The following is an 18,412-nucleotide window of genomic DNA, read 5'->3' on the forward strand; positions in this document are numbered from 1 at the left end:
TCCTTGAAAAAAGAAACTGTCTCATAGTTCTGTACCCTTTTCCACCATGATGTTATGGCTATTGTAGATATTTTAGTAATGATTGACTTAATTTAAAGCTTAAATTTGTGAGTAACAGATTCAAGTGAATGACCCCTTCTTTTGCATTCACATAGTACCTATAGATAGGGATGATTAATTGATACAGGTTATGAAAAAGAGGTTTAAGGCATTAGAATTTGTTCTAATCTGAATTGATTGTTGGATTTATTGACTAGTTGAACAATATATAATTGAAGTTTCAGAATTGATGATTCAGCTTGCTCAAAAAAATTGTTTTTCTTAAAAAAAGCAAGCTCTCATGCTGACTTTATTCCCTTTTTTGGCTGAATTCTTTGATATTTAGAATAAAATAGAAATAGTTTTAAAAGAATAAGTCACAATAAGGACCAATGGTTATGTTCCACAAACATGAGTTTTGACTTTTACATAGTATTCACTTTACCTTAGAGAGGCTCAGATCTCATGCTTTTTGGGCCAGTGGGCTGCTTCTCATCTGTATTTGCTTTTTTCTTTAGATATTAGGATCAAGGAAGAAGAACCTGATCCTGAAGAGTGGCAGCTCAGTGGCGATTCTACATTGAATACCAATGATCTAACACATTTAAGAGTACAGGTGGTAGATGAAGAAGGGGACCAACAACATCAAGAAGGAAAAAGACTTCGGAGGGTAGCTTGCACCTGTCCCAACTGTAAAGAAGGTGGTGGGAGGTATGCACACATGAAACATACTCTTTTTTTTTTTTTTAGGCTGCTAATATCATCACCCTAATTTTTGAAATACTGCATGTTGTATCACTTAATTATGGGAACTTATTCATTACATGATCATTTTGTGTGTATGTCTGTATGAGTGTGGCAGAAAAAGTTAGAGAACAAAATATATAAGATAGAATTTTTAGATCTAAACGCCTTTTTTAAAATTAAAGTTACTTAATTTGCCTTAAAAAAAAAAAATGTAGCAGATGCCATTTAATAGGCCCATACCAGAAATTAGCCTATTTGCAAACCAGCAATGAGATTTGCCTAAATAAGATAAAGTTGATTTTTAGCTTGAGAATAGCAGTTATATAAAAATAAGTTCAGAAATAGTTGATAAGCATAAACATTTTCTAAACATTTTCTATTTTCAACAGAAATGAATAATAAGCCTAATGATGGAATTTTTTTAAAAAGTGGAACTGTAGTATTTCAATTTAGTGCTTTAAAAAAAATAAATGTTAAGACAGAATAACATGACAGGAAAAACTAAAAAGAGATTACTGATTATATTAAATGTGGATGATTAAGAACTTGAAACTCAGATCATATTTAAAAAACGAAATCCAGCCTTATGTTGATTATAAGGAACATCTCAAACTGGCACAGGAGTGTTGAAGATAAAGGGATGGAAATAGATATATTAGGGAAATGTTAACAAGAAAACTTGGATAGCAATGTTACTGTTAAGCGATGAAGGATTAGGGTGAATATCATCAAATGGATAAATAGGGGTAGGTTTCTTAATCGAAGTTTTCACCATAACTTTGAAATACATAGAGCAAAAACTGATAGAACACTGTAAAGACATAGAGATCAAATCCCCAGTCCTAGTGAAAAGCCTTAGCACATCTCTCCCAGAAACACTATTTAAATTTAGATGAAACATACTATTAATTCAGTTAATGAACTTCATCTATTAGAAATAGCCTTTCTAGCTACCTTTGAGTTGGTGCTATTAGTTGATATGCACATTGGCCAGTCCATTTGCAGTGATGGTAATAATGACTAATAACTGCTAACATTGAGAGTTTTAGACCGTTTTAGACTGTCTCATAAGTGAGGCACAGAGAGGTTGAATGACTTTTAAGAGCAACACGCAAGTGAGATTTGGACTCAGTGTCTGACTCCAGAGCCTTAACCACTATACTGTACTTACTGCCTCACAAGTGGATTTGCTTCTGCATCTGATCCTTAGGTATTTGTATTTACTGGTAATTATTCTAATTGTTTGAAATATTTATTCTTTGAAATGTTTTGGTCAATTTAAATAAATAAATGTGGAATTTTGGTTAGGCAATAACTTTCCTGAAACTTACTCTCATTTTTAGAATAACTTTCAGATACATTGTTCATGAAAGTCAAATCTAATTGAGGGTCAAAAAAAAAAAAAATCTAATTGAGGGTCAAGACTGGCCTATGTTTTACTTGTCATTTTCTTGAAAATCCTTTAGATTTGTTTTCATTAAACTAAAACATGCACATAAAAATTCAAACACAGAATAATGTTAAAAGAATACCACACTTATCCCCTATCAAGATAACCATTATAACATTTTTTTATATATCCTTCCACATTTTACATACTTTTAAAGTGGAATCATCTTATTCTTACTGTTTTGCCTGTCTGTGCTCTTATTTTGAAAAATTTTGTGACCATATTTCCAAGTCTGTATAGAGTCTACATCAATTTTTTAATGGCTGTTCTGTTATTGTATGGATGCATAAGAATATCTTTTTTGAGCGTTTATTATTGTCATTCCAATCCTTACACATACATTTTTACACATTTGCCTGATTACTTCATCAGTGTAAGTTGGCAGAAATGAAATTGTTGGATCAAAGGGAATTGTCTGCTTTTCTATCTGTATCAAGTTATACTCCTACCAGTGTTGTATGAGAGTATCTGCTTTCCCACACCCTTGCCAACAATGGATTTCACATTTTTTTTTTATAAATCTTTTTTTTTTTTTTAAAGATTTTATTTATTTATTTGAGAGAGAGAATGAGATAGAGAGAGCATGAGAGGGGGGAGGGTCAGAGGGAGAAGCAGACTCCCTGCTGAGCAGGGAGCCCGATGCGGGACTCGATCCCGGGACTCCAGGATCATGACCTGAGCCGAAGGCAGTTGCTTAACCAACTGAGCCACCCAGGCGCCCCGGATTTTACATTTTTTAATACCTTTTAAAATCTGACAGATAAAAAATAATTCCTCATTATTGTTTCATTTAGTATATTTTTTGTTACGTTGTGAGATTCATTTTTTGGTATGTTATTTTACCATTTTAAGATTTCTGTTGTAAATTATTTGTCTTTTGTGAATCTTTTAACAGTTTGTGTGTTTAACTGTCATATATGCAGATGTTTTTTTCCTCATTTTACATCGTCTTTCAACTTTGTCAGTGGTTTGCATAATGCATTGTTAACACAAGTAAAAGAAGAGTTCTATCACTTAATTTATGCACAAAATTTTTAGTTGGTCGGTCTTTATGAAATACCTTATAAGGAGACTTAACTTTAAATTTTTTCTAGAACTTTTGTGAATTTTTTTTTTAAACTTATTATAAGCAATCAAAATTGAAGTTCTTAAGAAAAAACTGTATTGTTTCTTAGAGCTAATTTGAACAAACTTCAACTAACATACATGATAGGCACAATTGTGTCATTGACAGTTGCTGCATCTAATTAATAGAAGCATAGCATATAGTAAATCCAGAACATTCCAAAGTATTCTGCAAAGGTGAAATAGGGAGTACTTTAAAAATTTTAGAATATTGGCCTTTTTTCCTTAGCCATATTCTTTACACACATACACACACGTGTACATGTATATGTGTGTATAAAGTGACAACTTTAGAGAACAAAATTTTGTTTACCTTCTTGAGCAAGGTGTAAAATTATTTTATATTTATAAAAAATATAAAATATAATTAAATATTTAAAATTATATTCATCTGGGCATTTAACCAATATTTATTAAGCAGAACTAGCCTTCAGAAACTTTTTACTCTAGTGGGAGAGACAAATAATTTTAATAAAGTAAAGTAAATTCTAAAGGCATTATTGTTATGTGGGTTTTGTGTGGATTAAACATTGATCCATATTTTAAGAATTTTCTTCTCAGCATTTCACTTGGTGTCTCATTTCTCCCATCCCAAGCAAAAGAAAGCACTTGATATACTTAACTTTTAATTCCCATACTGAGAATTAGCTTTATTTATTCTGTGTCACTCTGTCTTGGCATTGTTAAGTTATTGAGAACAAGTTTAGGCAATCAGGAATAGAAACTTAAAATTGTTTGTTTTTTCTAGGTTGTATGATAGGTATTAGTGGTCTGATTATGTAAATCAAGAAGAAAACTTATGGCCAAATCTGTTATTATCTTTTTAGTTGTTGAGAAAGTCAGTTCTCTTCCTTCATATCACATGCCATAAATCCATATCTAGCATATATAGATATTATCTTGAATAAAATTTCCTTTTTAAATAGAAACTTGGACCCGGGTATTTGGCTTTTCCCTTACATTACATATATTTGTGTGCATCCCTGTCCCCATTTTTTTTTCTTAGATGCCTATCCCATTTTCAAAGAGTATTTCTTGTTTTCTTAAATTCAGTTGAAAATAATCTTTCCTGGGCGTTTTGGTTCTTTGAGAACCCAGATTCATTACTGTAATTTATTACAATCTTGTGCTTTGTTAGTGCTCTCAAGCTAAATTTTGCTAAGTTAGTAAAATAGCACTTTTGAGTTTATAAAAGCACATCAATTCACTCGAGTGGTATGCTTAGCATAGAGGCAAGAAGTCATGAGTACAAGAGTGAACTGAATTGGGTTCTCTGTGAAATTGCTATGGTGAACACAATATGTAAAATTGGTTTGTACACCAATAATCACAAACATTGCTCTTTTTCTAAGGGCTGTTTAAGAATAAAATAAATTTTAAAAGCTAAATTAAATGGAAATATTGGCTTTGGTTAATACTTTGGCATTGCAGGTGAGCCAGAAAAACCTGTTTCACTCAACTCAGCTCTTGGAAAAGAGTTGTAGAAATTGGGGGTGGACTGGAGCAGAAATGAGAATTGTGTTAGATTATGACGTCCTTGCCCTTAAGACAACAGCATGACTCCTCCTTGTCTTTACTTATGCTATTCCTCTGCCTGGAATGCCTTCCCTCCTTTCTATCTAAATCCTACCCACCTCTTCCACGAAGCCTTCTCTAACTACTGGAGCCCACATTGATGTCTCCCTGTTCAGAACACCTATGGCATCTAACAGCCAGCACTGCACCGTTTAGCACTGTTTGTCCTATGGCAATTTCACATGCTACTGAGTGTGAGTACATTAAAATATAAATGTGGGGAAATATGCATTTTCCAGTAAAATTTGAAAAACGAGAGGTATAATATATAAAGGAGGATTTGCTGCAGGCTTATGGAAAGTTCACAGGCTATACCTAGACTGTGAGATTGTGGGAGGAGGGGAAGTCGGGGTTCTTAAATGTACCTTTTTTAAAATCTCAGAAACATTGCAAAGTTTATATGATTTTGACAGTCTAAAATGTCATGTTTTTTGTGAACTCATTTATTTTTATTGAGTAACTAGCCTATTTTTTTTTTTTTTGAGCTTGAGTAATAACATTTTCTATAGTGTTTAATACTTATTTGAATATCAGTTCTGGAATCAAAAAAGTTTTCTTCTTACTTAGGCCAAAATACTTGTGTTCATTCATCTAATAAGCACATATCCCCCAAACCTTGTTCTTGATATCAAATACTAAAATGTAACAAACGTCAAATTTTGCGCTGTGGAGAACTGTATTTTTATTATATCACTGATGTATATAATTTGGGATATCTTTGCATGGTTAATATGAAGGGAATTTTAATTGTAAAGATAATTTTGATTTATATTTATTTCAAGGGAAGCTGAGACAATAGCTTTGTCTAGATTTTTTCCTTTGATTTTTCTCCAAGTCAGTGTATACTCAGGGTGTGGCTATACAAATATATGAATAAATACGCTTAAGTCATGTTAAAGTCTGCTTAAGATGCCTATCTTTTTTTTAATTGTACGTGTGATTAGTTTTGCAGTCATTTCTTGGTTTTAATTTAATTTTTAAATTAGCCGACATCATGACTTTGAATAGACCATTTAGTTTCTTATACAACTAACATAAGGTGGATTGGGCCTATGCATCAAATTTGTGAATGGTTCTGACAGAATAATAAAAAGCTTTATTTATACATTCTTTATGAAATGTCCTTTTAAATTATGTAATTCTTGAGCATATTTACATTTGGACAGCAATCATATTAATTCTGAAGTAAAATTAATATGTAATACTTATATGTTTGAGACATACAAATTTTTATTTAAATTGATTTTAAATGGTCTTGGTTTCTGATTGACCTCATGGTGATAATGTCTTCTATTTGAAATTCAACACGGGAATATATGATATAAGTGGTAATGTTTATTTGAATATTTTCATATAAGTATATATTATTCTTTGTGTGTTTTTTAGAGGTACCAATCTTGGGAAAAAGAAGCAACACATTTGTCATATACCAGGATGTGGTAAAGTCTATGGGAAGACCTCACATCTGAGAGCTCATCTGCGTTGGCATTCTGGGGAACGCCCTTTTGTTTGTAACTGGATGTTCTGTGGTAAAAGATTTACTCGAAGTGATGAATTACAGAGGCACAGAAGAACACATACAGGTTACTAATATTTACTTTTACCAGACAAAAATGAATTACAGGGCAACATACTACCTTGAAGTTTTTTTTTTTTTTTTTTTTAAAGCATACTTTACTGATCTGTATCTTTTAAAATATGACCAGTTAATCCATTTTTTATCTTCAGCAATACCAATGTAAAAACAATAATTCCGGGCCCCTGGGTGGCTCAGTCACTAAGCGTCTGCCTTTGGCTCAGGTCATGATCCCAGGGTTCTGGGATCAAGCCCCACGTTATGCTCCCTCCTCAGAGGGGATCCTCCTTCACCTTCTTCCTCTGCCTGCCGCTTCCTCTGCTTGTGCTCTCTCTCTCTGTCTCTGTCAAATAAATAAATAAAATCTTGAAAAAGTAAAAGAAACAGTAATTCCAAATAAGCCAATATGGCTTACCTTGTAAAATAACATTTTATTTTATTTGGGCTGCTTTTCCCCCCCTTTTTTAGTTAGCTTTTTTTGTTTTGCTTTAACATCATTGAATGTCTTAAGCCACACTTAATGCTTTTCTTGTTTATTATGTTAACATTTTAACATAATAAACATTTTATTTATTTATTTCTTTTAGAGAGTATGGAGGGGAGGGGCAGAGGGAGATGGAGAGAGCATCTTTTTTTTTTTTTTTTTTAAGATTTTATTTATTTATTTTAGAGACAGAGCACAAGAGGGGGGAGCGGGAGAGGGAGAAGCAGACTCCCCGCCGAGCAGGGAGCCTGATGCGGGACTCGATCCCGGGACTCCAGGATCATGACCTGAGCCGAAGGCAGTTGCTTAACCAACTGAGCCACCCAGGTGCCCCGATGGAGAGAGCATCTTAAGCAGACTCTTCGCCGAGCGCGGAGCCAGATGCGAGGCGATCTCATGACCCTGAAATCATGACCTGAGCTGAACCCAAGAGTTGGCCACTTAACTGGCTGCACCACCCAGGCACCCCCTATGTTAACATTTTAAATTAGTTGTCTGCTTTTACTCTTGACCTTTCTTACTCTTCTTCCTCAATACTACAATAAAGAATAATTCCTTTTTTTCTGATAAATTCAAGCATTTCACTTTTTCTCGTTTTAATATCTATGAGGTAAGCAAAAAACATTGCATTGAGGATTAACCAAGATGTTATTGATGGAAAGACTTAATTGTTTATACACCGTATTGTGTGGTTATGTGAAAAGAGCCTAGGAATGACACAAATTAAATCCTAACTTAATATATCTTAGAGATAGTTTTCTCTTGCTACCATATAATGGTCAAGGTATTCATCAGTCTATGCTCAACACTGAAGAATTGAAAAATCTATATTTACAGTCACTAGAGAGCTTGGAAGGAAGAAGCGTGGTAAAATGAAAGACCGTGTTGGTTTTTGAAGTCTCCTAGATCTGGATTCAAATCCAGGTTCTCTGTTAGATTAGGCAAATAAGCTGTCTCTGACTCTGCTTTCACACCTCCTACGTTCTCTTTAAATATACAAAATAACCTGTGAAGTATGTAGTAGTATATATATTACATGTTCTACTTGTTTTATTTTCTGTCTCACTTGGTCGGTAGGTAGATGAGCTTATTATTAAACTGTTTGAAACTGCAGCAGTGTAGGAGAGTAGATTAAGTATGCTCACAGGCAGAGATCATTACTGCTTGGGATAGTAAGGGATTATTGGGCAGTGGGCTGGGATAGTAGACTTTAAGATGGCCTGATGACAGAAGTTTTGTCTGTGGAATTTGATCAGCAGCATATAAAAAGGAATAATGTGAAAGGAAAAAAAAATCTGATCAAATGAATGTGGCAAACACTTGGTTAAACAGGGTCACCACAAGTACCTACAGGGTAGCACCTCTTAGGACCTTTAATTGAACGTTAGCAAGACTGTATGTCTGAGTGGGGAGATGAAGTATGCGTAGCATTTCCCATCTTCCTCTGATGTGCCATTTTCCATGGAGCATCTTTCAGGATTAATTCCAAGAGAAACGCTGGGAAATACTTTCCCAGAAGAATAGAACAGTATGTGAATAGAAGAGGTGAGAGACCATTTGCCATGAGTGAAGATGAGATTCTATGTAGCACATTTCTGTTAATAAGTAGGATTGAGCCACAAAGAGGTCCTATTAAGTTAGGCAGTAGAGAATTTAAACTAGTTAGTTATCCGCAAGTTACGCTTGTATTCCCATACCACTTAGTATAATGATGGAATTTTACACTGTAATACAATTTGGTATTTCAAGAAGATTTGTCTGGCATTGATTTATTGGATTGGAGAGGGAATAAGTCGACTTAAGGTGTCATCAGAGCATAGATCAGGCATGAAGCCTGGTGAAGACCTACTTAGGGTGGAGGTGCTGGAACGAGATGGTAAGAATTTTGAAGGAAATTAAGAAAATACAAGATTTGTTTATTGATTGATTTCTCTCTGGATTCCCTTTAGATTGGCCTTTTGCTTGACCTTCCAGTAACTCTCTTACATAGTAGGTCTCCAACATTAAATAGACTTTCAGCCTGTCTTTTGTATTTAAAAAACGTATTTCGTTCATGCTGGGAAATAAATTTAGGCATCAGGGTCTTAAATTAACTTTAATATCATGATATATCAGGCTTGCTCTTGACTGTTCCAGCTAAAATCAAGTCATCTAGCCATCTCCATTATTCCTGGGATTACTCAGTCTTAATGGACCTCAAGCTTGTGTTTTTGCTTTAATCTCGAAGTACTCTGCATAGTTACTTGAATTCACATTTAAGAGTTGAAGGTTTAGTTATCATGGATATGACATGTTAATAATATCTTAAATAACAGTACACTCTAGTCATTTTTTAGCTGTATGGTATCTTTCTTGTAACAGATGTTTCAAAACTATTGGCATAGTTGAAAGATTAAAGTCTCATCTGAGTATCAGTCTGTAATATTTGAAGATCGCTTCTCATCGAAAAGTAAAGATGACAGATTTATTTTGAGGGAAAATACTCTAAGAGAGAGATCTTGCAAGGGCAGCTCATGGTACTAATACAGTTTTAGTTGAACTCTGCTTCCTGTCCCTGTCAGTTAGGTTGGCTTTCTTTCTCAGCAAATGATCAGTCTGTTAATGTTGAATTTAAAAAATTGAGTAACAATTTTTTTTTTAACAGGTGAGAAGAAATTTGTTTGTCCAGAATGTTCAAAACGCTTTATGAGAAGTGACCACCTTGCCAAACATATTAAAACACATCAGAATAAAAAAGGTATTCACTCTAGCAGTACAGTGCTGGCATCTGTGGAAGCTGCACGAGATGATACTTTGATTACTGCAGGAGGAACAACACTTATCCTTGCAAATATTCAACAAGGTTCTGTTTCAGGGATAGGAACTGTTAATACTTCCACCACCAGCAATCAAGATATCCTTACCAACACTGAAATACCTTTACAGCTTGTCACAGTTTCTGGAAATGAGACAATGGAGTAAATATTACACAAATACTTATTCATTGTGGTTATTTTTATACAGTAGTGAGAAGAATATTGTTCCTAAGTTCTTAGATATCTTTTTATTGATGTGCAAAAATTTTTGGATTGACAGTAACTTGGTTATACATGACACTGAAATGCCTTACTTTGTATGATATTCCATAGTATATTAAAAATGGTAAAATTGCATGGGTTTTGTAGGTACTTTTGGAATCTAGAAGAAATGAAATTTTACCAAGTTATATAAAGAGAAAATTGAATTTAACAATGCGAATGGTAGTCTAACCAAATGCATCAATCCTGTGTGGTTTAGTGTAAAAATGAGAACATGTTGGTATTTATCTATTGTAAGATAAAAAAAAGTTGGTGGGTGAAAGAAATCATGTTATGATAAAAAAAATTTTTGTAATTTTCTTGATGACTGGAATTTTTATTATGCATAACTGACAAATCAAGTTTCCAAGCAAATGTTACATAGTGTAGGCTTTACTTAGCTTATCAATTTGTCATTTTGAAGCTAATTATTTTAATTAGGTTAACTATGTACAATATTTTAAGCATTACTCTTGTAAGGTTTTGAAAACTACATTTTAACATGGAACTCTAGGGATAGTCACCTTTTAAATCCTGTTGAAAAGCCATGTTTAAGATTTAATTTGCCAAAATAATGTCTTGTTAATATTCTTTCAATAACGAAGTTGGGCAATATAACCAATGTTTAAAAAAAAAAAGTTTAAAATGTATAGGTTGAGGCATTTGGGTGGTAAGAAAATGTTACAGTGAATTATCCCTTTTCTTGAATATTGGAGGACCAAAAAAATAAGGTGTATTGCGTCTTAGCAGTGATTTTTTTATCCAATCTTGTTTCCAAAAACCATATGTCTGCCAGGGCCTTAAAAGCCATCATGTAAATTGCCAGTAAAGTATAACATATGCAAACATAACAAAATCACTTCCATAGTGACGATACTCCAACCATACGGATATTAGTCATAGAAAACTAGAGGTTTATGATATTTTTTTAAGTCTTTTTTTTTTTTTTTGTCTAGGTAGTCAGTCTGCACTTAAATATCAACCATTTTCCTTTTTTTGCTTCTTCCCTTTAAATTTATATGTATCCAGTACATTTAATTGAGAAATGTATGTTTTTTTATTATGCTGTATTTTCTTTTTATTTTTTAATTATTGTTTATATTTTCAATTATTAAAAAAATGTACAAAATAAAGTTTCATTGCTGGTCTTGTAAGAGCTATACAATTTTCCTAAATGTATACCTATAACTGCAGCAGTTCACCTATTTCAAAAATTTGGAATTCTGTTCATTTGTTATTCTTAAGACCACCTCAAATTTAAAGGCTACCTTATTGTACGTTTAAAGTGTATTATAACAGTGTGGTAGTTAATAAAACACTATTTTTTTTCTTTTGAGTTTGTTGTATTCCTGTGCATTTAAAATATTTGCAGTGGTATGGGGTAAGAAAAATCTGTGGTTTATTTTCTTCATCTTAGCCTTTTGTTCACAGATTCTTGATTTCAGACACTAAAATTATTGTGAGCAGATACATTTACTTGGAAGAGTAGGGGCACTAACAGATTACTAATTTTTCACCTGAGAATGAACTAATTATTAAATAAAACTTGAAAAAATCTTTTAACTCTTAAGTCCACATTGATTCATGTTAATTGTAATAATGTCATTTTGCAAACCTTGTTTCCCTTGTTAAAGCAGTGCAGAATATTTTGATTTATTAAAAACTTGAATTTACATGAAGATTCTTGAAAATGGTAACATGTTTTGGTAAACCATGGCAAGAATTATTTGAAAGTTATGTTTCGGGTTTATGTATGTCTAATGTTTAATAAAAACAGTAAGAGGAAGGGAGAAGTTAACAGTGACTTTATTTTAGATATTTTAAAACTAAAAGTCCAATTACTTTCCACATGTGTACAGTGGGGGTAAAGATTAAGATTTCCATTGTCTCTTTTCCAGGCCCAATCTGACACTGTCAGTAATATCTTTGAATGCATAGGACAACTCTAGATACACATAAAAACACAGGCAGAGTTTTCCTAAATACGAGACTTAAGCTTGTGATGTGCAATAGGAAGTATTACTTGAATTATAGAAATTAATGGAATGTATAATTATTTTGAAGTTAACAAGGATTAGAATTTGAATCTTCAAACTCCTTCAGATAATTTTTAGAATTTTTTTCACTATTGAGGATGTGTGAAGAGGATTATGTGAGAGGGTTGCTCACTTGAGCAAAATACCCATTAAGTCAGGAGATTAAAAATCTTTTTAGAGTGTGATAGTAGAGATGTTTTAAAATAATATTGAAATTCTACAGTAAGTTTATAGAGTGTTGTTTTTTTTTAATATTTTATTTATTTGACAGAGTCAGAGCGAGAGAGGGGACACAAGCAGGGGGAGTGGGAGAGGGAGAAGCAGGCTTCCCGAGGAAGTATTTAAAAATGCTGAATATATTGATTTTTTTCTAGTTACAGAATCTTAGTATTGAGTATATTAATGCAAGTATACTCTTTAATAGGTGTTTCATCAGTTGCTTAATTTTCATGAAGGCTAGAGTGTATATTCAGTGTATTTACATGCAAATAATTGCTGTTTATCAGAACATACTCATCTAATGAGCTAGATGTCTGTACTCTGTATACCTTAATTTAAAGAAAATATCACTTAAGAAAATTTTCTTTATCTTGAGACTTAATGACTTTGAGAGGTAATTCAATTAACCAAAAAGCACATAAAGCTTTAAAGGAATACACCTATTGCAAAAAGTTGGGTGCCCTGTAAGTGACTGGGCAAAATAGTGAAAATGCTTAAGATATTTCAAAGTAGTGAAAATGCTTAAATAGTAATAATACATGTATGCATAAGTTGAAGGCATGTCAAACATACATCATAGAAAATAGTGCTTAGCCATTACTGTTCATCAGAAAATGCTGGGAACATTTAAAAACATCCACAGGTCTTGGTGCATTCTTGGCCTACTAACTCGACATTTCTGGGAATGGAGAATATATGTGTGTTTTGTCATCACTCCTTAAGTGGCTCTGATAAACACTCCTGGATTAGAATCACTTAAAAAGAGCAAGCATCTTAGTATCTTAATAGTTCAAATCCTAATACTACTCTCATGATCCCAAAGTTCTTGTTTTATTAAAAATCTTGTATTCAGTATTGTTTGAACTTCATGATTATTACTACTAATAACATTTGGTTTTAAGATAGGTAAGTTGATGTGTTGGTTGTGCTACCCTATCAGACAATTTGGTTTTTAGTTTTAATTAAGTTGGTAAGAATTGCTTTCAATGTAAAAACTACTTGTTTCACTAAATAGTATGTTTAAAACTTTTTGTCATAAATGAGTAGGAAGTCTTTTTGTTGTCTGATAATGAGCACAAAACAAATTGGTTGATATCTTGGGAACAAGATTTGGTATTTTAGTGAAATACCTCCTCGTGTTGGAGACACAAAGATACTGATTTGGTCCTTTGGACAGATTTGTATATAATCAAATACGTTGTGGTAAATATATACTAGCGGCAGATGCAAAGTGCTGTAGAAATGTAGAGGAGGGAAAATACTGCATGGAGAAATCTGGGAAAGTCAGGCAGAGGAAGTGGCATCAGCAAAGGTACAGTGTGGTTTGTTACGCATGATAGGGGAAGTTGTGAGAGTTGGAGGAGGGTAGTCAAATTGCAGAGGAGTTCAGAATTTAATCTTTACCAGTGATTCCTAAATTTCTAGGAATCGTAGTTCTTAGAAAAATGCACATTAGCTCTCATTCAAATCCAGGTTGTTGAAACACTGCATGGGGATGTTTGAGCTAAAGTCTGAACCTTGGAATACTTAGGGAACTGGGGGAGAAAGAGGAGTCATCAAGGAGGCTGTCAGAAACCATAGAAAGTGTCACGATGGTGATGAACATTAAACAGTGGAGAGGTTAAGTTGGATGAAAGGCAAGAAAAGGCTCTTGGTTTTGGCAATAAGGAGTTGCCTGCTGATCTTTGTAAGCAGTTGATGAGAGTATTTGGGTGAAAGACTGGTTGAGAGCATAGGAGAAAGAAGAGGCTTTGGGGACAACAAGTATAGCATATTCAATTTGGTGGTAAAGAGCAGAAGGGCAGATGCTGAGTCAGGAAAGAAAATTGTTCAAGTTTCTCATAATAGTGGTACATTTTTATACTGATAAATATTAAAATAAGAGTAAAAATTTAAGTGACCTCTAAGCTGGAATTGAAATTTTTAAAGAGCTGCATATGCTGTCATGTATTCTTACCATTTCGTCAGTTTTTAAATTTAAATGCAGTTTTTTGATGTTAAATGCAGTTTTAAATGCAGTTTTTTGGTATATTTAAATGCAGTTTTTTGGTGTTGAAAATGCTGAATGGGAGGTCTCTTGTTTCCTTCAGCCTTTCCCCACTCCCCAGTTTTTAAGTCCCTTGCTTCTCTTCTGAATCCATATTAAGCTGCATACTTGATGTGTGAAAACATACTTGATGTTCTTAAAACCCAATTTTTATCATCCATAAAAAAGGGATAACTAACGGTGATATCCCTCATAGGATTGTTGTGAGGATTAAAATGTAAGCATTTAACATAGTGTCTCTAGCTTATAGCAGCAACTCATTTTTTTCTCCCTCCACATCTGTTACTAACTCCGAAGACTTCATTTTTCTGTAGTAAGGGGGCCAGTGTTTGGGGGTTTCCATTGTTTGACTATGGTTCGTGCATTGATTTCCTCCTTCAGAAAGAGGGCATTTTTTAAATGAAAAAAAAAGTGAAAACTATAGAATCTAAATTGTTGGTGCACAGTATGTCAAGTGACTGCCCCATCAGAAAGGGGAAATAAGCAAAGACTGAAGCACAGAAAAGTGTCGTCTTAAGGAAATTACAGCCTAATGTAGAATTCTGTCCCTGTTTTAACATTCCTAAGAACTAGCCAAAGAATCTTTGGTTCATTTTGATTGAATTTAGCAGTCAGTGGTTCCAACCTTGAGAAATGCAGCTTATTTCTCCCAAGAAAAGTCTAAGCCTCCAATAGACAACAGAAATACAGGAAATGTTACAGTAGATAACTTTTAGGATGTCTGCCCAACTTTGTGTCATTTTCTGAGGATTACTTCTGCCACTTTCAGAGAGGAGCTATTCAGAGGATTGGACAAGGGGTGGACGTTTGAGCCAAATAGTTGATTTCTTCTGAGAATTTGGAATTGGAAAACCAATGTCCTGGGAAGCTGCATTTGGAACATGGATGTGAAGCGAAAGAGGATCCAGCAAAGATGAGAGACCGTACAACTTTAGAAGAAAAAGATGATGAAAACAGCTGCCTTGATTGCTGATAACTGCACTTTTTTCCCCAATGTTTTGTGCCTGTCTGCATTGCTGCTCCTGGGTTCCATAAGATACCCTTAAAACCTTACAGAGAGACTCCCCCCCCCCCGCCGCTCCCCTTCCACCTTTAGTTCTCAAGGTTGGGAGACTGTTACTCGCTACCAAATGCCCAACTAAAACATCTGCGATAAAATTCCTTCTTGCATAAAATACAGTGGTCTGAAATAGTTGATGACTTGATCCTGTAAAAATACCACAAAAAGTCATCGTAGTGCCAGATGAGTCAGGTTTCGATGCGGGAGAACAGTATAGAGCCTGAGTGAGTCAGAAAGGGTGAGCCTTGAAGGGCCAGTCAAATGTACCCAAGGGAACTGATTAAAAGGCCTGAAAGTCTACCTGCAGTCTGAGGACTCCTCTTATGAAAGGGCTGTGTATCTGGGGTTAAGGAATTCTGGTTTTCTTGCCAACGCCAGCTTTATTGTTAATGTCTCACACCATATGTTCTTCCCTTTATATTTTCATTATACAAATTCAGGTTCGGTTTAGGCCTCACTTTTAATTGTGTATACCCAGTTACCGAGTCTTCCTTACACCCTGATCCCTTAAAAATCTTGAGTTAGTTGCCTCTTTCCCATTTTTACTCTTGGTAAATTTCTGTGGCTTTTTCATCTTGAATCATTTAATAAAGGTGAAACTTTTCACATTGTAACACAGTGCACAGATTTTGGACTTAGACATTCCTGGGTTTATGTCCTGGCTCTGCGGCCTAGCTGTGTGACCTCGGACTCTTATCATTCCACGCCCAGCCTCAGCTTTCTAATCTGTAAAATAATAGTAGCATTATCGTCACAGGGTAATGGAGGAGATGAAATAAGTTAATGCATGTAAACCACTGTTCACAGTGCCTGACACATAGCTAAGTATTAAGTAAATGTAAGCCTTGGAGGAATCAATGAATACTCTTCTTACACTTGGAAATAATTATCCGCGTCTTGTATTAATGTGTTTATCCACTTTGATCTAGTTAGTTGTCTGTCAGCAAACATTAACAAGATTGCTATTATTTGTATTGTGCCTTTTTATTATGAAGCATTTCAAACATAGAGAAAAAAATACGGAAAACCATATAAATGAATACCCGTGTATCCACCATCCAACTTTTACAGTCTTAATATTTTACACACATTTGCTTGTTTCTTTTTAAAAAGTTATAGCTACAGTGAAATCCATACAGCCCTTTCTCATTCTATTTCCTTCCCTTTACCCACAGAGGTAACTGCTGCTCTCAGTTTTTATGTTAATCAGAATGATACCATGAATGGTTTTATATGCTTATATATATGCATATATAGGATTAGCTTCATGTTTTTGAAACTTTATATAAATGGTATCATACTGTAGATTAACCTTATGAGACTTGTTTTTTCACTCATGTTGAGATGTATCCATGTGAACACCTGTTCCTCTAAAGTATTCATTTAAAATTCATTGAATAAGTTCATTGAATAAGTGTATCACAGTTTCTCCATTTTCTTGTTGATGCACGTTTCGGTTATTTAAGATTTTTCATTATAAACAATGCTGCAATGAAATACTTGGCACATTTCCTTGTGTACTTGTGTGTTTGAGGTATGTATCATGAACTTCAATTACTGGCCAATTGAATATTCTTATCTTCAAGTTTATCAGTATCGCCAAGTTGATCTGTACAGTGTACATACCAAATTAAGTCCTACCGGCAGTGTATAGGAGTTCACATTTTCCCATACCCTCTCTAACCATTGGCCTTGGCAGATATTTTTTCCAATGAAAAACAATGCAATTTTATTTTGAAATTTGACAAAATGATTTTTGGGAGAAAAGTAAGTGTAAAGTTAAAAAGGAATCGGAAAACCTAAGCCACATATATATAAAGAAATTGATACCAGTAGGTATAAGCAGACATTTGTCAAGTGTAGCAGAAACAATGTGTGGTTTTTTTTACAGGTTCCACCTTTTCAACTCTCATTCAGCCTCTGCCCTGGTACGTTACTCCCCACAGCCTCTCACTGTAGAGGCCTCTACACAGTAGACCATCCTCTTGAATCGAATATTGTAAAGGAGTCTCCAGCCCAACTAGCTGTCTTCCATGGTGTTCACTTCGTCCAGGGGCTGGGAGTATAGGCTATTACTGCCCCCAGGCCTCGTGTCTGCCCTGTTCTCTCCAGTTCTTCCCCTGCATCCCTACCCCCACTCCAAACCAAGTACCCCTAATTGATCAGCCTGTCAGGTGCATAAGCCAACTTCAAATTGGGGAAACCCTTTCTTGCAGACCCCCAGTATTGCCGTATATTCCCACATGATGGATGTGAAATAACATGATTTTGATTCTCATTTCCCTGTATTCTGGTGAGGTTGAGCATATTTTCACTAAGTTTACAATCCATGTTCCCTCTGAAGGGAATTACCTACTTGAATCCTTTACCATTTTGCCTTTTTGGTATTTGCATTTTTGCATCGATTTTTAAACATTTTTAATAAATTCCAGATATGTATTATTTTAGAGATACATAGGCTAATGATATCTTTTCCCAATATGGGGCTTGTCTTTTAGCTTTATGGTGTTTTGTGTATAAGTTGTTGTTTTGTAAGAGTTTTATGTACTCTCTTGGTTGCAGTTTTTGTTTCTGAAGAAATTCTCTGGTGTCATAAAAATATTTTCCTCTAAAAGTTTTAGGATTTTGTGTTTCAGTTTAGCTTATTAATCCTATTTAAAAGTATTTCTCATTATGGTGTGAAGTCTCTAATATTTTCCTACGAATGTCTTGGCACATTATTGAATAGCCCAACTTTCCCCCCATTGATTGTAATGCTACTTCTGTCATTTATCAAGTTTCCATTTGTGTGTGGATCTATTCCTTCAGTCCTTTCTGTCTTCCCTGGGCTAGGATCATACAATCAGTACCATGCCTTTCACATCTCCATATCTGGTAGGGCAAGTCTCTGCTCACTCCTAACCTGTCCTTCAAAATAGTTTTGACTATTCTTGAGCCCTAGCTTTTCCTGTGAGCTTAGGATTAAATTGTCAAGTACTGTTGAAAAATCATGTTAGGA

At 34.3% G+C, this 18,412-nt stretch overlaps 1 protein-coding gene across 3 annotated transcripts in view; it reads left to right on the forward strand.

Annotated features, from left to right (window-relative positions):
- Positions 1-11,388, forward strand: part of SP3 (Sp3 transcription factor) — an 81,257-nt gene extending 69,869 nt beyond the window's left edge. For all 3 annotated transcript variants that reach the window (XM_081814154.1, XM_081814155.1, XM_081814156.1), the window contains 3 exons: positions 558-750; positions 6,323-6,519; positions 9,641-11,388. In XM_081814154.1, coding sequence (XP_081670280.1) covers positions 558-750; positions 6,323-6,519; positions 9,641-9,957 — 707 coding nt within the window. In that variant the 3' untranslated portion in view covers positions 9,958-11,388. The remainder of the gene's footprint in view (positions 1-557; positions 751-6,322; positions 6,520-9,640) is intronic.
- The last annotated feature ends 7,024 nt before the right edge of the window (positions 11,389-18,412 follow it).

This window comes from Leptonychotes weddellii, chromosome 3 (genome assembly GCF_054177405.1).
Source record: "Leptonychotes weddellii isolate Sample4059 chromosome 3, ASM5417740v2, whole genome shotgun sequence".
In the NCBI taxonomy this organism is placed as follows: domain Eukaryota; kingdom Metazoa; phylum Chordata; class Mammalia; order Carnivora; family Phocidae; genus Leptonychotes; species Leptonychotes weddellii.